At 37.2% G+C, this 20,674-nt stretch overlaps 2 protein-coding genes and 1 long non-coding RNA gene across 15 annotated transcripts in view; 1 reads left to right on the plus strand and 2 right to left on the minus strand.

The window, feature by feature from the left end:
• Positions 1 to 5,462: 5,462 nt before the first annotated feature.
• On the minus strand, positions 5,463 to 11,711 carry LOC129347855 (uncharacterized). The gene is made up of 3 exons (XR_008600144.1): positions 11,529 to 11,711; positions 10,240 to 10,388; positions 5,463 to 5,965 (listed from the first exon to the last, which is right to left on the minus strand). It is a non-coding gene; the product is annotated as an uncharacterized LOC129347855 (long non-coding RNA).
• Positions 11,712 to 13,302: 1,591 nt separating this feature from the next.
• Positions 13,303 to 17,227, plus strand: si:dkey-30c15.13 (uncharacterized protein LOC558731 homolog). 3 transcript variants are annotated; one of them, XR_004846907.2, is made up of 8 exons: positions 13,303 to 13,440; positions 13,580 to 13,741; positions 13,830 to 13,940; positions 14,037 to 14,093; positions 14,171 to 14,281; positions 14,427 to 14,573; positions 14,868 to 14,973; positions 16,815 to 17,227. XR_004846907.2 is itself a non-coding variant. In XM_023264768.3 (7 exons), exons 2-7 carry the CDS (start codon positions 13,580 to 13,582, stop codon positions 14,919 to 14,921), a joined length of 642 nt encoding a protein of 213 aa, XP_023120536.2. In that variant the 5' UTR covers positions 13,303 to 13,440; the 3' UTR covers positions 14,922 to 16,004. The 3 variants fall into 3 exon arrangements, 1 of the variants encoding a protein (XP_023120536.2); XR_002745830.3 differs by lacking the exon at positions 16,815 to 17,227 and adding an exon at positions 15,101 to 16,004; XM_023264768.3 differs by lacking the exon at positions 16,815 to 17,227 and having other exon boundaries at positions 14,868 to 16,004.
• frmd4a (FERM domain containing 4A) overlaps positions 17,033 to 20,674 on the minus strand; it is a 103,607-nt gene continuing 99,965 nt past the window's right edge. For all 11 annotated transcript variants that reach the window (XM_023264733.3, XM_023264734.3, XM_035945695.2 and 8 more), the window contains one exon: positions 17,033 to 20,398. In XM_023264733.3, the coding sequence (XP_023120501.1) occupies positions 20,296 to 20,398 (103 nt within the window). In that variant the 3' untranslated portion in view covers positions 17,033 to 20,295. The remainder of the gene's footprint in view (positions 20,399 to 20,674) is intronic.

Genomic DNA, 20,674 nt, shown 5'->3' on the forward strand with positions numbered 1-20,674 from the left:
GCTGAACTAAAGACAGACTTTGTGATTTTTTTGCTCACATGTTGTGTTGTTGTAAACTTACTCTTTCAAATAAATAGCCTCCTAACCCCCTGGAAACCAGCGTTTGTCCTGTTTTTGTGTTGCTCCTCGGTGACCCTAGACAGCCGGGTCATAATGTTTTTTGAGCAACACACCATACTATGACGTTTTTACAATGATGGTTCTACTATGGAACCAGTTTGATATGTTCAGGCGTTCTTTGTGTGAAAACTCAGAGATTTCAGGTATCAGAAGGTGGTTTTCAACTTTCTTTGTTAACTTTTTGCTTCAACTTTAAACTAAATTTCCTTCACTAAGCCAGCCCTCTGGACTTCCAGTAAGCTGTGTTCCTATTGGCTGTCCAGGTGGCTGCTTGGTGTTATCAGGAACACCTGAGCAGCTCAGTGTCTTCCTGCTTTATTTAGCTGCAGACAAACATTTCCTCTGTTTCTCTTCACCAATGAACTGGGTTTGGCTCCATTGCTTTAGTTTGTACTTTAGGCGTTGGCTTGCAGCTTCCAGCAGTAAAATCATCTTTAATGTGTTTCTTGGTGTGTTTTAGGGCTTTGTACTGGATAGTTGTCTTGGTAAATGAGGTTCTTTAGCCACAGTTAGCACATGGTGCTAATGTGTGCAGTGATTAGTGGATTTGGTGCAGCTGAGTTGTGTCTTTATCTTGGCTGTAGTGAGTCTTTAGAGGTTTTTGGTCAGACACATTCTGTATTCTTGTTTGTGAAGCAACGTTGGTTGTCCAGAAGGTAAGAGTTCCTGTCCTGATTCTCTGTTCTCAGAGGTTCTCTGGTAGGCTGCAGGAGACTTTAGCGTTTGGGTTGTACTAGTTTGGTTTTTGTATGGTTTCATTTGGACGACTATCTTGAGGCCCCTCCATGTGGTTTAGTGAGGTTTTCTGCAACAGTTCTACAAAGCAACGTGCAGCAGAAGAGACTTTGAGAGTTTTTAGGAAGTTCTGGAGACCAGACTTTAGAGCAGCAGAAACATTTGTCAGCAGTTTGAGCAGGAGAAGGTGAGCTTCAGAGTAGAAATGAGACAGAAACCTTCTTGACCCGTGTGGTGAGGTCCTGTACCAAGAGTTTGAGCAGGTTGTGAAGAGTCTGTAGTTCTTTGGTCTGAAAGCACAAGAAGAGTCGACTCATTAAAGGAGAAAACAGGAGATATTGTTGGTTCTTCTGTCGCTCTGCAGTTTCCTTAGACTGAATATCAAGTTTATATTTTAAATGATTTCCCATGTGAGCCCAAGAAGACTTCAATAAACTCCCTCCATCCCCTGGACACAACATATCTTATTAGGATGTTAAATCTTTTTTTAAAAAATATGTTATTGAGTTTTAATCATAGTTTTTGCATAGCTTTTTTTCTCTTTGCTTGTTTAGTTTTGTCATCTGTGTGAAAGGTGCTAAACAAATAAAGCTGAATTGATAAACTGAATAATTGACTAACTCATGATTGTGACAACAGAAGTATTTTCATTGTGATTTAAGGGTTTGTTTCATTTTTAAGGTTGGGGTTAAAATCTTGACAGAAAAAAACATTAAAGAAATAAACTACATTAAAAAAGCAATTAAATCAAAGGAAAAAACATTTAATACAGTAAAACCTTTAAAAAGAAAATTAAACATTAAATTTAAATTATATTAAACAGACAAAATAATTAGATAATTAAACAGAAGATACAAAACATGTAATTATGGAATTAAACAAAATTTTTAAATAAATATTAAACTTTAAAGATGAAATATTTTAGATAATTAAACATTTAAAACATAAAATTAAACACGAAGAATATTAAACATTTTAAAAAATACAAAACATTTAAACAGATTATTAAACCTTTAAAAAGACAAAACATTTAATTAAAAAATTTAAATGTTTAATTAGAAAATTCAATCAAAGACAATAAAAATTTAAATAGGAATTAAACAGAAAATACAATGAAGCATTTAAAAAGAAAATTAAACATTAAAAGGTGGTAAAACATTCAAAAAGAAAAACCTTAACAAATATTTAATCGAAAAACTTAAACATTGGAAAAGAAAAGGAAATTTTTCAAACATACCGATAAAACATTTGAAAAAACAACAATTAAACATTAAAAAGACAAAACATTTTGAAATCAAATCAGACATTAGAAAAGAATAAAAGGTGAGAAAAGAGCAAAACTAAACATTTAAGAAGAATCAAACTAAAGACAAAACATTTGAAAAGACACCAGTTAAACTTTAGAAGATCAAATTAAACAGAAGAGACAATAAAACGATCAAAAAGAGCAAAAACAGATAAAGATCTTAAAGCGTTTTCTAGTCTGAAATGAAAACATCAAGTTGTTTCTTCAAACATTTCCTCTTTCTATGTTCTTGGTTTGATTGTGGATAGATTTACTAAGAACTCATTTCAGAAAACTGCTTTCCAGATAAAGTCTACTAGTAGTTGAAGGCATTGATCAAACTAATGTTACCTTCTGATCTCCACAAACTTTACTGTTCAGTGAAGAGAATCAAAGTTTGTTGAGGATTTCTAAAAAACCCACAGGTGAAGGTCTGAGAAGAACTCAGATGGATGGTCTAAATGTGAAATCAAGACTCATGGTCACAAGTTTTAAGGCTTCTGTTAACCAGAAAGTTCAAACTAACAGAGAAGTACTGAGAAACTTTTAAAATTTCAGTCCTCAGACTGTCGAAAGGTTCAAACTAACACAGAACTACTCAAGAACTTCTAGGTTTTCAGCCCTTAGACTGTCTAAAAGCTCAAACTCACAGAGAACTACTCAAGAACTTCTAAGATTTCAGTCCTCAGACTGTGAAAAGGTTCAAACTAACAGAGAACTACTCAGGAACCTAGAGGATATCAGTCCTTGGACTGTCTGAAAGTTAAATCTAACAGAGAACTACTGTGGGACTTAGAAAATTTCAGCCCTCAGACTGTCTGAAGGTTCAAGTCCTGAGGACTTGGGAGGTGTGGAGGCTTTGAAAGTCTTGGAACTGAGGGTTCAACCCACCAGCACAAAGGCTGAAGTCCAACCTCCTGAGAAAAACGGTCGAGTCGAGACTCGAGTTAAAAAAAAAACGCAAAATGACAAAAAATAGATGATAAATGCGCAAAAAAACGAAGATTTAGTATCTGAGCGAGTAGCTCAGGGGGATAAGAAGAGGACTACCAAGTGGAAGGTCGCAGGTTCAAGACCCGCCGCTGGCACTTTTCTTTCTTTGTCTTTGTCAGGATTTTGAGAAAATTTAAGAAGTGTCTGGTCTTGAACCAGCGACCTGCAGCTCCATAGGCAAATCCTTAACTCACTGAGCTACAGATCAGATACAAAGAAATAATTTCGTCGTCCCTTTGGCATCGTAGTTCCTGAAGTGACCACATGGGCAGAGCCAAGGCGGAGTCTGGGTGGAGTCAGGGCGGAGAGTAGGCGGGGAGGTGGGTGGTGGCCTCCCCCCTCTACTCCCCCACCTTCCCCCACCACCCACCACACCTTCCCCCACCCGACGAGTTCTTCGAGTCTCCACGAGTTCTTCGAGTCTCCACGGGTTTTCCCGAGTTTCTGGAGTTTCCAGGAGGTCGGAGGCAGAACAAGCTGTCATGAAGAGGTGTTGAAGTCGGTCAGGATGGACTGACTTTTTACAGCGACTAGAAGGACGACGACTAGAAGAGCAGGTCTTTAACCACCATCCATAAAATCCATGGAGTCGCTCCAGAGAAATGAAGGGAGGTCAACTTTTATCAACCTCCATCCAGATGTTCAACTTGATATCTTTACTTTGAGATTTTTAGCACCACAAACCTTTAGTATCACACTTTATTATCATTTATTAGGACTTTAATGGAATCCACCAGCAGATTTACTTTTTGTTGACAAACTTTATTCTTGTCATCGTGGGACTGCAGTATTTAAAACTGTTCCTTCTATTTGACCTCATGTTTATTAGTTTTAGTGGAGAAACTTATTTTAATTGTCGATTAGTCTCTTAAAAACCAAATAATAAATTGGATTAGTCAAGAGGTTTAAATTTCTTACTTTCTCATGTTTTAAATATGACAAAAAAAATATAGCGTCTTGAGACAATTTGACCTGTAATTGGCGTTATATAAATAAAATTGAATTAAAATTGTATGTATCTTGTAATGTTGGAGTAATTCAGCCATATATGTTGGAAAACACATTTTCTTTGTCCATTAATCTGTTGATTGTTTTCTCCAGTAATTCATTTCTTGTTTTGGTTTATAAAATGTCAAACCCAAATATATTCAGTTTACTCTCATAAAACCCAAAAAGATTTACATTCATGATGCAGGAATCAGGCAGTTTTTCACTTTTTACCTCAGTTTAGTCAGAAAGATAGTTGATAATGTGTGAATTGTTGCAGCTTGTGAGCCGTAGAAGGTTTTAATCTTTGGGGCCAAGTGTCAAAAAACATTTAGAAACCAACATCAACAAAACACTCAAAGATTTGAACATCATTAAAGGGAAATCCAACTTTGCATGACAATGTCTAATTAAAGGACATTTATTTCCAATGTAAATGTGTGATATTCATCCTCTGGAGCTTTCTCTTCACATCGTCTTCCACCTGGACTGGTTTGGTCGGGAGCATGTGCAACAAACATTTGAAAAACTGCACTTTAACATCAATGACACTGAAGTTTAATCTCTACATAAATGAGACTGAGTCTGGGTGCTGCTCTGTCATTAACTCCTAAGTTTAGGGAAAGTTCAAACAAAAGAGGACAGTTCAGATAAGACTTGAGAATGAGCTTATTTTGAACAAACATCTCAGACTTTCTGAGCTTCAGCACCTCTAGCAAGATATTTTAACAACAAGCAACTCAAGAGATCCAGAAGTTGGAGAGAGTTAGCTTTAGCTGAGCCAAAGAACATGTGGGACGCTAACCTAGCAAACATTTCAGACTTTTCTCTGTGAATTCTGAGAAATAATTTCCTATTTAATGACAGAGCTACACATCTTAACTCAGTCTCATTAAAACAGACTCTAATTCAGTGTCATCCATCCATATTAAAGTGCAGTTACCCAAAATGTTTGTTGCATGAGCTCCAACAAAACCTGTCCAGGTAGAAGGCCACTTTGACAAACAGGAAGTGGACGATTCCAAGCAGATTTATAGAAGGGGGAACCGGACTGTACTAAGTGTGGTCGAGTATAGAGGGGTGTTTTGTGGGTTTTTAAGGCTGATAATGATTATTAGTGAGACATTTGGAGTAGATATTCATTTGCAGTAAATGAAAGTATTTAAAATCTTGGAGTTAAACTTAGAAGAACACAAACTCTAACAGGAAACTTTGTTGATACGTTTTTGTTTTGTTTACAGATGTTAAGTTAAAGGAGTTTTATTCGTGACGTATAACCAATCAAATCACTCCAGAAGACAGAGTGACCACAGGTAGATTAAGGTTCAGAGCCAAAGTAGCGCCATTTTTAAATGTATTTATTACCGTAAATCAGTAAAAAATAAAATACTGATAATCAGTAAATCAGTCAGCCCACAATTACTACAATTCTACAATGTATGTCTCTTTCCTTTGACTTGTTATTTGTACAATATACGATGTATATGATGGCGTTTTTTCATACCAAAGGCTATACTATGATGTTTTCTAAGAGACATACGATGCTACTCTGCTTGTTCTGGCCCTGGGCCACTGCACTCCTCCTCTGTTGTTTTCTGGATTGTACTCAGCTGCATGCCTTCGTCCACCCGGCCTCCGTTGACTCGTCCCGCCTGCCGTCTCTGGAGCTGAAGCTGGATTGGAACAGACCAAAGTACAGTCCAATCACGATGCCAGCTGCCTCTCAAAAGGCTCCTTCATCTGGCAGGTGGCAGCACTTCTTCTGAGGGGAAGCTGAGCTGGCCCGGCAGAACTTTGGAGATGTGTTCCAGTGGTTGGTGGATGTGTGGGGAGATAGAGAGGGACCTTTGAATTGTTCAGAAAGGAAAACAGGGAACCCATTGGTAGTTTTAGTTTAGGGTGCTACTGCGGTGTGTTTTTGGGCTTGAAGAGGTGAACAGGAAGAGGTTTTTTTTCGTATTGATTATCTTTTACTTTGTTCCTGGTTGGAATGCCCATCAATGTCAACATGAAGTTCACTTTTAGTTCTGTTTATTTATTTTTATTTTACTAACACCCATTTGCTTTTAACCCCCTCACATGTTGTGTTGTTGTAAACTTCCTCTTTCAAATAAATACTCGTCTAACCCTCTGGAAACCAGCGTTTGGACTGTTTTTGTGTTGCTCCTCACCTACTTCAGACAGCCGGAACAAAACAACGCTTTGTGGACCAAAGGCTAAACTATGACGTTTTTAGAGCGACATGCTATAGTATGACGTTTTTAGAGCGACATGCTATACTATGACGTTTTTAGAGTGACATGCTTTTTTGAGCAACACTACATGCTGACATAAAATACATTACTATGTCGGTTTTTGACAGGCCATATTATGATCATTTTACGCATGTATTACACTTTGATATTTCTATAACATAAGTTAAGACAACAATTTTATGACGTTATGACTTTTTTTCACAGACAACTCCAAACTGTATTATGACATTTTATTTTTTTTTTTTTTTAGAAAATATGGCATGTCATACATGTTTTTTCACCATTTTTGACCACATACTAAACTATGACGTTTTTGTGACACTTTTGACGACATACTAAATTATGATGTTTTTTGGCCATTTTTGACCACATACTATACTATGGCCTTTTTTTGCTCCAAAATTCATGATGTTTTTGTTTCAAAGAAAACCTTTCTGGAGTGTTTTTCACGGCCTCCTTTACATTATTTCATCATATGGCATGTTTTTACAACATGTTGAAAAATTGCATTATTTTTCGACATAGTATACTACGGCGTTTTTTTTGTGCCAAAATTCATGATTTTTTTTTTTTTTTAAAAAGCTTCCCATAGTGTTTTTCATGGCCTCCTTTACATTATTTCATCATATGGCACGTTTTTTACAAAATGTTCAAAAATGGCATTTTTTTTTCGACATAGTATACTATGGCGTTTTTTGGCACCAAAATTCATGATGATTTTCTTTCAAGAAAACCTTTTTGGAGTGTTTTTCACGGCCTCCTTTACATTATTTCATCATATGGCACGTTTTTACAACATGCTGAAAAATCGCATTTTTTTCCGACGTGGCACGTTTTTACATGTTGAAAAACCAAATTTTTTTTTGACATAGTATACTATGGCGTTTTTTGCGCCAAAATTCATGATTTTTTTTTTTTAAAAAAGAAAACCCAAGCATAGTGTTTTTCACAGCGTCCTTTACATTATTTCAACATATGGCACGTTTTTACAACATGTTCAAAAATCGCATTTTTTTGTCGACATAGTATACTATGGCGTTTTTTTGCGCCAAAATTCATGATTTGTTTTCAAAGAAAACCTTTCTGGAGTGTTTTTCACGGCCTCCTTTACATTATTTCATCATATGGCACGTTTTTACAACAGGTTGAAAAATCGCATTTTTTTTCGACATAGTATACTATGGCGTTTTTTTTGCGGCAAAATTCATGATGATTTTTTTTTTTCAAAGAAAACCTTTCTGGAGTGTTTTTCACGGCTTCCTTTACATTATTTCATCATATGGCACGTTTTTACAACATGTTGAAAAATGGCATTTTTTTGTCGACATAGTATACTATGGTGTTTTTTTGCGCCAAAATTCATGATGATTTTTTTTTTTAAAGAAAACCTTTCTGGAGTGTTTTTCACGGCCTCCTTTACATTATTTCATCATATGGCATGTTTTTACAACATGTTGAAAAATTGCATTATTTTTCGACATACTATACTATGGCCTTTTTTTTCGCCAAAATTCATGATTTTTTTTTTTTTTTAAAAGAAAACCTTAGCATAGTGTTTTTCACAGCCTCCTTTACATTATTTCAACATATGGCACGTTTTTACAACATGTTCAAAAATCGCATTTTTTTGTCGACATAGTATAGTATGGCGTTTTTTTGCGCCAAAATTCATGATGATTGTTTTTTAAAGAAAACCTTTCTGGAGTGTTTTTCATGGCTTACTTTACATTATTTCATCATATGGCACGTTTTTACAACATGTTGAAAAATGGCATTTTTTTGTCGACATAGTATACTATGGTGTTTTTTTGCGCCAAAATTCATGATGATTTTTTTTTTTAAAGAAAATTCTGGAGTGTTTTTCGCAGCCTGCTTTACATTATTTCATCATATGGCATGTTTTCACAACATGTTGAAAAATGACATTTTTTGACATAGTATACTATGACGTTTTTAGAGTGACATGTTATACTATGACGTTTGTTGGACGACATGCTATACTATGATCTTTTTTGGGTGACATGCTATACTATGACGTTTTTAGAGTGACATGCTATACTATGACGTTTTTAGAGCAACATGCTATACTATGACGTTTTTAGAGCGACATGCTATACTATGACGTTTTTAGAGTGACATGCTATACTATGACGTTTTTAGAGCGACATGCTATACTATAATGTTTTTAGAGCGACATGCTATACCATGATGTTTTTTGGACGACATACTATGCTGTGACGTTTTTTGGACCAAAGGATATACTATGTTTTTAGAGCGACATGCTATACTATGACGTTTTTTGGGTGACATGCTATACTATGACGTTTTTAGAGCGACAGCTGTACTATGACATTTTTAGAGCGACATGCTATACTATGACATTTTTAGAGCGACATGCTATACTATGACGTTTTTTGGACCAAAGGCTATACTATGACATTTTTAGAGTGACATGCTATACTATGACGTTTTTAGAGTGACATGCTATACTATGACGTTTTTAGAGCGACATGCTATACTATGACGTTTTTAGAGCGACATGCTATACTATGACGTTTTTTGAGCCACATGCTATACTATGATGTTTTTAGAGCGACATGCTATACTATAATGTTTTTAGAGCGACATGCTATACCATGATGTTTTTTGGACGACATACTATGCTGTGACGTTTTTTGGACCAAAGGATATACTATGTTTTTAGAGCGACATGCTATACTATGACGTTTTTTGGGTGACATGCTATACTATGACGTTTTTAGAGCGACAGCTGTACTATGACGTTTTTAGAGCGACATGCTATACTATGACATTTTTAGAGCGACATGCTATACTATGACGTTTTTTGGACCAAAGGCTATACTATGACATTTTTAGAGCGACATGCTATACTATGACGTTTTTAGAGTGACATGCTATACTATGACGTTTTTAGAGTGACATGCTATACTATGACGTTTTTAGAGCAACATGCTATACTATGACGTTTTTAGAGCGACATGCTATACTATGACGTTTTTTGAGCCACATGCTATACTATGACGTTTTTAGAGCGACATGCTATACTATAATGTTTTTAGAGCGACATGCTATACCATGATGTTTTTTGGACGACATACTATGCTGTGACGTTTTTTGGACCAAAGGATATACTATGTTTTTAGAGCGACATGCTATACTATGACGTTTTTTGGGTGACATGCTATACTATGACGTTTTTAGAGCGACAGCTGTACTATGACGTTTTTAGAGCGACATGCTATACTATGACATTTTTAGAGCGACATGCTATACTATGACGTTTTTTCGACCAAAGGCCATACTATGACGTTTGTTGGGCGACACTCTATACTATAGGCTTTTTAAATTGACATATTACTATGACGTTTTTTTTGTTTTAGTTTTTTTTGTTTTTTAACAACATATAAGAATTTGAACAGTTTTAAAAATTACTATACTTTTACTTGTGCAATGAAATATTATTCTATGGCATTTTTTAGACGACATATACTCTGATGTTTTCTTGAATAACATACTATTTTGACAATACACTGCACTATGACATTTTTTGAACCACATATGATACATGACAATTTTAGGCAACATCCTATCATTTTGCACTTTTTGAACCACGTAATAATCAGTTGGGTTTTTTTGCCGACATGCTATACTATGAACTACAGGCCATACTATGTTATTCTTGAAAAGTATACTATACTTTGACATTTTCTGAACTACATCCTATACTATGACATTATATACAGAGTGCTTTGGTTACATGTTGATTTATAATCTAGATTTTTTTCTGTTTTGTTTTTTGATGGGATTACCACAGACCTGACCGTGAACACCGTTGACACCCACCTGAGGGAGACGCTGTCTAAGATCTCAAGGCTGCTTGGTCGTGGTCTTTCTGGTCCTGCTCCAGAACGCCTTCATCAACTACGTCTTCTTTTGAAGAGGCCCTCAGATGCTGCAATCTCTGACCTTAAGGAGGAACTGCCATTTTCACTCTGTAACGAGATGGTGGTTATTTTAAAGACCCAGCTCCTGTCGGCTTTGAGTGAAAGTTTAACACCCATCAAAATGGAACTACAGACAGTTAAATCTGAGCTGCTGGTCAGTATTTCAAACATCAAGTTCGACCCGGCTGTCCTAAAGCACACTATAGATGAAACGGAAACTTCACTCTCCACATCACTGACGACATCGTCACACTCCAAAGCAGAGCACCTGTCTGCTGAACTTTTAAAAGTGGACAATTAATGTGAAGAATGTGAGCAGCAGCAGCAGACTGTGAGCAGCGGAACAGATGTGATCAGAAAGAAGTCATTTTCTTTTTTCTTTTCTTTCTGGTTGACTTGATGCTTTCAGATGCAGATGTTGGAGCTGATTCTGATCTTTCAGGATAAAAAGCTGCTTTTCCTTCACAGACTTTTCAGAAAATTATTCTCTCGGGTTTTCTCTGCTATTTATATTTTTATTACCTGTGATTATTTCATTATTTCTTTATTGTAAAAATAAAGTTTGAGGCATAAAGACTCATTTATTTATTTTAATCCTGAAATCTTTGATGTAGCAGAACTAAACTTCCATTTTCCTTCTTGTACTTCTGATACTAGAACTAAACGTATCTTCAACACGGATCATCTGCTTTTAATGAATCAGCAGCAACATCACAACAACAAATGAGACAATTTTCAACAAATTAATGAAACTGATGTCATTTAAAACTATCAGAGTCTGTTTTAGTGTCAAATTAAAGCTGATTACTGACAACTAGAACATTAACGTTACTGTTTTAGTCACATTTAAGTTTCCTGAACTTTACATTCATGTCAACCAGCCATAGTTTTATGAACTTAATGAACCACATTACAGGAACACAACACACTTCAGCTGTTTACATGAAACTCAACACATTAGCTTGATGCTACGTTAGCTTTAATCAGGCTACAACTGAACTGCTAGGTCGGTAAACATCGCTAACATTAAAGCTAATATTTACTATGCTAACTTTCTTCTCTGGTCAACACACACTGAAACAAACTCCACCAACATCTGGAGTGCATGGCACACACTATATCTGACACTAAAGCTGCATAAAAAGTGCATTAAAAGCGGCACCGATACGAAAATAAACATTTACTTACCAAACTATTAAAGTCCTTTCAGTGTCTGCTGGTAGAATCAGCCGAAGGTAGAAAACTGGTTAAAACAAGCCAACGGGCAGGAAAACTGTCTGTGGAAAATGTTCTGCTGCTGCACCGATAAATAAACCAACAGTTATTATATCAGAATTAATCCAAACGAGGAGAGCAGAGTCTCTGCTTCCTCCTCCATAGAACCTGTCAGTCATTCCAGACCGGACTGTCAATCAAGTAGCCCCGCCCCCTGGCTTCGCAAAACTTTAACGCTCTATTTAAAAAAATCAATATTGATTTATTTTAAGATCAGCCACCTGATCTCTCATGTTGACCATGAAGACTCACGAAAAAAAATGTATGTACAGTCTATGCACCGTACTCTGTTTGGCTCCACACTTGCTGATGACCACTTCCGGTCTCAGAAAATGGAAAAACGGACCTTTTTTCGTTTTTGTCTCTGACTGATTTGACTTTCTTGTTATTCTAAATATAAAACGAAAATCAAAGCATGTTTAAAAAAAAACGTATCTTCCTTTTTGATCATGAAAAGGAAAAACGCCTTGTATTTCAAATTTAATTTTTGTATTTTAAAACGAAAATCAAATAACCACTCGTTTTTTGTTTTTCAATACCCGTTTCAGAACGGAAAATCCAATTACCAGATCCGTACACGGACAGATACTGCAACTATTTTAATAAATTCATCTAAAGAACTCAGGCTTAATTTTTAAATGTATTTTTTAATACATATTAAGAAATCAGTGTTTCTGTTGGAATTTCTCTTTTTTTACTTGTGTTGAAATTTAGTTAAAACTGTGCTTAAGAAAATAAAGTTTGTTTTTATATATAAAAATGGAAATCATTCAAATTTTGGTTCTTGTGCAATGTTGCAGTGGTTAGTCCTGTTGCCTCACGACAGGAAGAAGAATCTGAACAAATTTCGAGTCCTGATTCAAATAGAACAACGGTTCTTCAGCTGGTCCCATCACTGAGTTTCCACATCTGTCTCGTAGTTTGAAACTGCTGAAGAAAGTGGGTTCTTCCAGATATTAACTTTCCAGAAAATGATGGGTTTATAACCCAAATCTGTGGCAAAGGTTGAATATTAATAAATTGTTCAAATTGCTTTGGATTGCTGTTATTCGTTGCTATTTATGAGATAACTAAGTAAACTAAACGTATTACAGGAACACACAGTAAGGACACAGTTATCTCATTCTCCGACACTATCTCTTTCAGTGTGTGAAGAAATTGCATCAGAATGGTTTCAGAATTAATAGAGTACTATGATTGCTTTAGTAAAAAAAAAAAAATCATATATTTGCATGTGAAAGAAAATATATTTCACTACCTATCAAAACCTCTGTGGAGTTTTTCAAGGCTTGATCATAGGTCCTCTCTTATTTTAAAGTACCATATGTATTTCTGAGTAGATCATATACTTATCCTGCATCTTGTAATGGTACATGTTGTACCAATGCATCTGGGGGTTTTCCGACTAGACACAGATGATGTTAAATTACTAAAATTTCTTTGTGAATATAGGGATTAAAGACCAGCGTGCATTAAATGCAATGTTATCTGTAAGTGGGTAATAGAATTAGGAGGCCAAGTATAATTTTAATGCATCTCCAAAATGAAACCAATCCTCTGATGCTTCAGTAAGCCCGGCCTACCCACTGATAAGCTCTTTAGTCATGGCCAATAATCTCCCTGAGTGACTTCCTCAAGTCTGAACTTTAACCATTTTCATTATCATCCAACTCAAGTGAACTTTGAGCCTCTGGATCCACTGAACGGCACAAAGAAGTAACAGCAGGAATGAGAAAAACTGTTTCTCATTTCAGTTAGATGCCTTTTTCTGTTATTATGAAGGCCTTTGGATGAATCAGTTAAAGCTTTACGACATCTGGGGAAGGTGAGCAGTCACAGATCAAAATTAAATGTGAAATCTGAATGAAATGTGTATGTTTTAGAATTTGCTTGCAGAATAACATATGGGTTGGACACCATTCAACATCTGTTATGTTTTCCAATGGCTTGTTCTTCCGCAACAGATGACGCAGAACATGTTTCAGGAGGGGTTGTACCATGTGTTTTTTAAGGAGACACCCCAGACCCGCCCAGTGACCCAGACTGCCAATGATGGGGAGCTAAACAATGCCAGGATTCATCGCTGGTTTGGGACTGTGGTTAACACTAGACTTTTGGTCTCTGGGGTAGGATTCTTGTCCAAACTCTTGTTTCACATAATTTTTTTAACCATTGAAACCCTCCACCTGCTTCATGTTCTGTGTTTCTCCTCAGGTGGTTCAGGTCCTCAGTGCCTTAGCTTGTATACTGAGCACCATCACTCATGCATGTGTCAGCTACAGCTGCTCTGTCTCCATGATGATGCCAGTGTGGTCAAGTTTATTTGTGAGTCCACATCTGGCTCAACTTATATACACTGAGTTTTTTTGACACAGAGACAAAGAGACAAATATTGAATCAAAGCTCTTTGTGCTGTTACAGTATGTGGCTGCTGGGTGTTTGGCAATGGAGGTTCAGAGGAAAGCTAATAAAGTGAAGGTAAACAGTTTGTTTAATCATTTCTTACATAATTTCTTTTTTTGCTAATGCACTATTTTTTTATTTACACCCAACAGATCATCGCTCTGATTGGTCTGAACGTCTTTAGTGTACTGTTTGGATTCTCTGCTCTGCTGGTAAACAGTATCAGAGCTACACATCCTGTTGCTATCAACACATACCAGCAGGTAACTGCAGTCCTAGAAATATGTTTTAATCTTTATGTTTACAAAGATCGTACAAAGCTTTTCTGTTTATTTCAAGATATGTGAAGAGAAAGCACAAACTACTGTAAAAATGTTCTTTATTCTCTTATCCAATTCTTGTCACCAGCGTACTGGTTCATCCGTTGCGAGGGCCAGCTCCATAGCATTCACTGTTCATTGTTTCCTGGTATCAGCCTACATACTGTTCCTGTCCTTGAGAGGGCTGCACCGCTACAGTTCTCCCCATAGTCAGTCCTACAGCCGCGTCTCACAGGTAAATACAAGTGAATGTATAGAATAGCCTGAGCCTCAGAGAGATTCTTCATCATTAACTTTGGTACTTTACTCATTTCCACTTCAAATGAATGTGGTTTGAATCAGACATACATATGCTTTAACTCTGTCAGCTGACTTAGAGAGATGATGATGGATGTTGAAACATTTTGTTGGCAGCCACTTGTTGAGTATTTCCAGTGAAATAAATCAGACACTTTGAGAAAGAACATTAGTCAGCCTGGATTATCACTGATTATTGGATTTGATGTGGCCTGGATGTGTTTCTTGACAGGATCCTGATGACACCAATGCGCCTCTGCTGGAACAAGTGGAATTTAATCTGTGAATCTCTGCAAAAAGCTCCTCTTAGATTTATCTGCTTGCACACCATGTATAAAGTAAGGTACTGTTGATGGCTCTGTTTTGTGCAACCCCGATATAACAGTGGTTTAGATACATGATGAAATATCAAGTCACCTGATTCAGTACTTTGACTCAGTATCACTTCTCTTTTGGGGTTCTCAGAAACTTGAAACTCACCAGAATAATGGAGAAGTACATCAGCAGATGTAAAAGCTGCTTCACACGCAGATCATGGTGTATAGAGAGGACCAATAGGACCAAAAGAAATATCTGTCATGATTATCTCAACTTAATAAAAAGAACACAATCAAAGCAGTTTTTGAATGAGCTCTTTTTATTATTGTTTAGCTAATTAGAAGGTGGTTGTTATTAAATTCGGACGGTTATTTAGTTGACATATTAGTGATATCCAGTGAAATTATATTAATAAGTGATTGTTTCCATAATAAATAATTATGGAATTTGTAAAGACATGATTGTAATGAACATAAAAACATGATTTTAAATTTTTTTTAAATAAAAATGTATGCAAGATATATCCCATGGACTTCAAAAGTCCATCAATTATATATTGACCCTACCAAGTCCACATGAATTTAGATTTTTCTTGCTAAAAATATATATTTAAAAATTTACAAGATATTATTTGTTAAAACTGATGTTAAAATGTTAATTATTTTTATCTATTTTTATTCTTATTTGCACTGCTGCTAATTGTCGTGTTTTTCCAGACAAATTTCGTTGTACTTCTGCACAATGACAATAAAGTCTCTTTATCTTTTTCTCTAATTTTAATTTTCTCAGGTGTTGTTCTGTGAGGGACACTAGAGGGCAGCATTGCCAGTGTGTTTTTTAAATGTCCATTCTGATAAGCAGATTCAGTCCTACTGTGCAAATTTAGAGGATGTCTTTTTTTTTCTTTTTAATTTTGTTTTCCACATGTTAATGCTACCAACACAATGGACACTAACTTGTTGAATGAGAACACACTGTCTGATCAGTTGAATACTGAATGCATACTACAACACTTGTAGTCTTAAATAAACGTTTTTGTTCAGAAAGCTCACTTAGATCTCTTCAGCTCTCTGACTGATCCTTATTCCCACTTCAGTGAACTAATTGGGATTGTCAACGTCTTACACTAAGCTTTACCTTTATCCCAGACCCAGCCTGTTGTTAATCATTGAAAACTCAAACCGACCCTCACAGATGTGTAGTATACAGTATAGTACATGGCGTGCACACACAGCGAAGGGTGTGGTGCTTTTGAGAATTTCAGTGATGGAGGATTTCATTAAGAATATACAGCAAGGTCATGCAGCACTCCTGCAGCAAGCACACAGACTCACACACACTGACATGCACAAACAGACTTGTATGAGTGAAAAAAATCAGAGTGCAGCTACTTTCTCACGGCATGTCTGGCTAACAGCTTCCAGCTGTTGCCTGGTTGGGAGAGCTGCTATGGGAACACACCAAGTACAAAGAGTAACATGGGATTAATTCGTAAATGGACACAGAACTAGAACAAACGAAAGCAGAATGATGAGGCCGGGTGTCCTCGCTGAAACTGACACTGGATTCATTCGGTAGAACCATCGGAAAGGATCACAACTACTGTATGTGCGCGGGTATTTGTAGGCTGTGTACTAGCGTTCACAATAGGAGCGTACGTTACAATCTATTCTGTCAGACGCTTGCATATCCTGCCAGCATTTATGCAGAGAGGGAATTTTCAGTGTGATCTGAGTTAGCAGCCAACCGTGAGACATGCTGGCATTCAAAGTAAAAACGGCTTAATTGAAACTGTTTAATCTTGTGGTCTGCTGAGTAATATCTTTTATGTTTGGAGTGTATCTTCCTCTCAACTCCACAGGAAATCCTCTCGGAGTGCCAGAGTGGAGGGAAGTGACTGAGTCCTGGACGTGATGACAACAGAGTGAGTGTGAGGAAGTGGTGGCTACGTGTTGGGATTCCCTTTGATAAACCTCACTGATGCTGTGACCTTTCAACCCGACAGCCGGGAAGGATTTGATATGAGCCACTTAGGAATGACTAAATGAAAACAATGGAAAAGAAAAAACAAGCACACGCTATCTTGAGAACATTCATCAATAATTTATTTTCTTACTCTCAAGAACCACCACGGCTTCTCATCTTGAAAATTCATCATCAATTTCCAACAACACAGTTTTGAAAAATGTAAAGTTACTATACAAATTCTTAATAGAAAAAAGAATAAATTAACTGTGGAATTTGTTTTTTTTTTTTATCAATTCCACATTTTTTTCTACAACACCTTTAATGTATTGTTACAGTTGAACAGAACTGATAAAATTGAGTTACATGCTCTATTGTCTGGTAGAGGAAGTGTTCTACTATTAAACTGTCTGTTAAAATAAGCTTCATTTTGCACATCTGGTATTGAATCTATTGGTAATGATGAAGAAATGTCTAGATCCTACGTGACAAAGCAGTAACTGGTCATTTTGTAGCACCTGAAAGGGTTGTTACAATGTCAGAACTTAAAAAAAACCAATACTGGTTCATATAAAATGGAACATTGTTAAAACAATGGATGTGAATGTTAAAAACCCGACAAAACCTAACAGCGCTCCTCCGCACATACAGGAAAAGACTGATAAAATAGTTCATTTCTCTTGGAGTATTACAAAAACCTCATACGTTGGTATGGAGCACAGAAAATGTTGTTTGGAACTACAGAGGGAAAGGATGTCACACTTCTTCACAACGGGCTCAGAGATCAGAGATTAAACAAGGGCAAAATAGTACTTTTTGGGGGCAGGTCAACACTATGGAGCAAAACGTACTAATGTTTGCATGAGGAAGTTGGATGCTGTCTTTGGGGGTTTTCATTTGTCAGCGGATCGGCAGGGCATGCATGGGATTGTGTCTTTAGCACGCAAATGGTGGGCAAATGTTTTCATAGAGAAACGCAGGATTGAACTTTAATACACTAGATTAATGGGTTTTATAGTAGATGGTAACCACAGATCGCTGGTTCCAATCTTGGGTAAAGACTTGTTAAATTAGACCAATCGTGGATGAATAACTCTTGAAGAACCAACCATGCGGGGAGTGGGCTAAACCTTCTTAGTAAAATAGTGCAGAAAGTGGCAAACTACAACAACTGACAGCAATGCATGAGGGAAACACAACACTATCTAGGACAGGGTAAGATACGTACCATTCCTCCCATGCCAAACAGAACAGTGCACATTTTATCCAGTTGGAATGAGACTCACAATCTGTCATAATTTTAGCAAAATTAACATCTGATTATTTCCGCTTTTGTGCAACAGTGAACCAAAGTTGAGAATTATTTTGCAGAATAAACATTAATCAAGGGAAGATGAGGAAAACTGGTTTGAGGACAGCTAAAAACAAACAGCTATAATTCCTTCATACAAAACCAGGTGTGCTTTTCTAACCCTGTTCTGAATATTTGATTGTTGATCGGGATGTGTGAGAACATGATACTCTCGATTTGAGAGGGTAAAAGTTTTTCTCTGTTGCGGCTATAGCTTCTTTTCTGCCTTACAGTGGAGTATTAATTATTGTCCACCAGAAATCCATAAATGTTTATATACTAATAAAAAAGAGCACTGAACTTTGATATGAGAACACACAAAACTGCAGTTCCAGCCCTCAAAGACACTGTTAAGGTTGTGCTTTCAGACCAAAGTACATTTTAATAAATCCTATTTCACTTGATGCCAAATTAAACGTTTGCTGACGGTCTTCTGGCTTCTCGGCCTCGCTGCTGTTTTATAGAATGGCTTTTTAGACTGTGGGGGGACTTGAAGGCGTATGCAGCTTGAAAAAGCTTCAGTACTAAATTACAGTAGAAATATAAAAGCACCAACATGTTTGGAACTGATAAAAGTAAGTTCAGTCAGGCTGCTCCTGTCATGCTCAAGAGATGGACACAGACATGAAAAAACACAGTGCTATAAAGGGACTGATAGATGATCAGCATGGCGAGAACTGGTACACAGCCAAGACCAAAGGAGAAGAAGAGAGCCTCAGTATCAAACTGCAAGAAGCACTAAAAGATAGCAACAGCCATCTTTTACTTTTAGGGGACAAAATAAAAATCGCCACCATAGTAAAAAGTTGCCATAAGTGTGACTTAATGTGGCCACAACACTCCCAGATGACCCTTGACTGGCCTAAACCCTTTCATGTTCTGGCTACAGCACTGATCACAAACCACCATGTGGCCAAATAAACCGTGGTAGACAGAATTCTCTCACATAGACCAAATACATTAAATAAACGTGAATGATGAAGTAACCGAAGAAAGCATAGATTAATGCCAAGTCCAATAACCACAACTCCAAACTCTCCCTATGATGCACTAATGATCCTTTACTCCAACCATCACAAGGCAGAGAACGTGGCAAAATGCCTGCTTCAATTCACTCTGTTGATTCAAACCTGTGCATTGACTTGTACAAGGTTTGTTATTGCTATAGTCCTCATCATGATCTGAGATAGTGTCCCCAGAAACCTTCCTAACAGTGTCCCCGTGAATTCACTCTCATACAGATGACCAACAGTCACTTTTCTGCAGTGGCATCTGCCCAGGAACTCTGGTGTGACCAGTCAATCCAGCTGCTGTCTTTGGTTGTGGATTAAATGAGAGGTGTTGAATCTGTCATCCAAATGTTTGTTAATCTAGTTTTTTTTAACTGTCACCTTCTCTTTTGTTTTTTTATAAATACGGTAGGTGAAATAAAGAAAAAAAGACAACAATAATGTGAATAATGAAATGCAACACCGTTCATTTGGGACTTGAAACTGTTTTTAAACTGGTGGCTCAAATCCAGCAGGTATCTTCTGATTGCGGTGCACTAGAGGAAGTAATGTCGGGGATCAAAGATGAGATGAAACAGATCCTGGAATGGCCGGTTTTGTTGAGTTTCAGTTGTACGTTTTATATTCTTCTGTGCTCTCTCTTCCCATCGCTCGTTTCCGCTTGCCCCGCTGCTTGTGTGCAGCAGAAAGTGAGTAAAGAAAGGGCTCTGTGGTGCTATAGGGCAACAGTTCAACAGCTGAGGTGGCACTTCTCAGTCTGTCCTGTGAGATCAGCCCTTATCAGAGCCCAGTGAGCGTGTCCCTGTCCTGCTGAGCGGTGCTAAACAGGGCATAATAAAGAGGTGGTGGACATTTAAGGAGGAGGGAGGCTCATGTCCAGTCTGCTAGTCTGGTCAGGGCAGGGTTTTTGTAGGGTTTAAGGATGAGGTTGTTGGTTGTTGATGGGTAGTAGTGAGGGACAGTGGGGAGGCAGTAGGAGAGGGCAATGGGACTTTTCTAGGCCCTACAGGAAGGCCTCAGACCAGCGTTCCAGGTTTGGCCTTGTCTTGTCCGTACCACTGCACATCTGCCAGCTCTGAGCACAGGGGGCTGCTGAGAAAACAGCTGTCACTGAAAGACCTGCAGATGAAGACAGACCAGGATCAGACTGACAGCAGGACAACGTTGTATTTCAAGATACTGTATCGTTCATCTGCTACTGAGCTTTTCTTTGCTTGTTTAAAAAATGCTCTGTTAAGGTACACGGTGAAGTATTTTATTAGTAAATTCTGTAGAGAGTGAGCCACAGTGAAACATTGCAGTCAGAACACAGCAGAGCACATGCAAAGATCACATACAGATGCAGTCGGAGAAGGAGTACATGAAACACATACCTCCACCGACAAAGAGCAAGAA

Source organism: Amphiprion ocellaris, chromosome 3, assembly GCF_022539595.1.
Source record: "Amphiprion ocellaris isolate individual 3 ecotype Okinawa chromosome 3, ASM2253959v1, whole genome shotgun sequence".
NCBI lineage: Eukaryota > Metazoa > Chordata > Actinopteri > Pomacentridae > Amphiprion > Amphiprion ocellaris.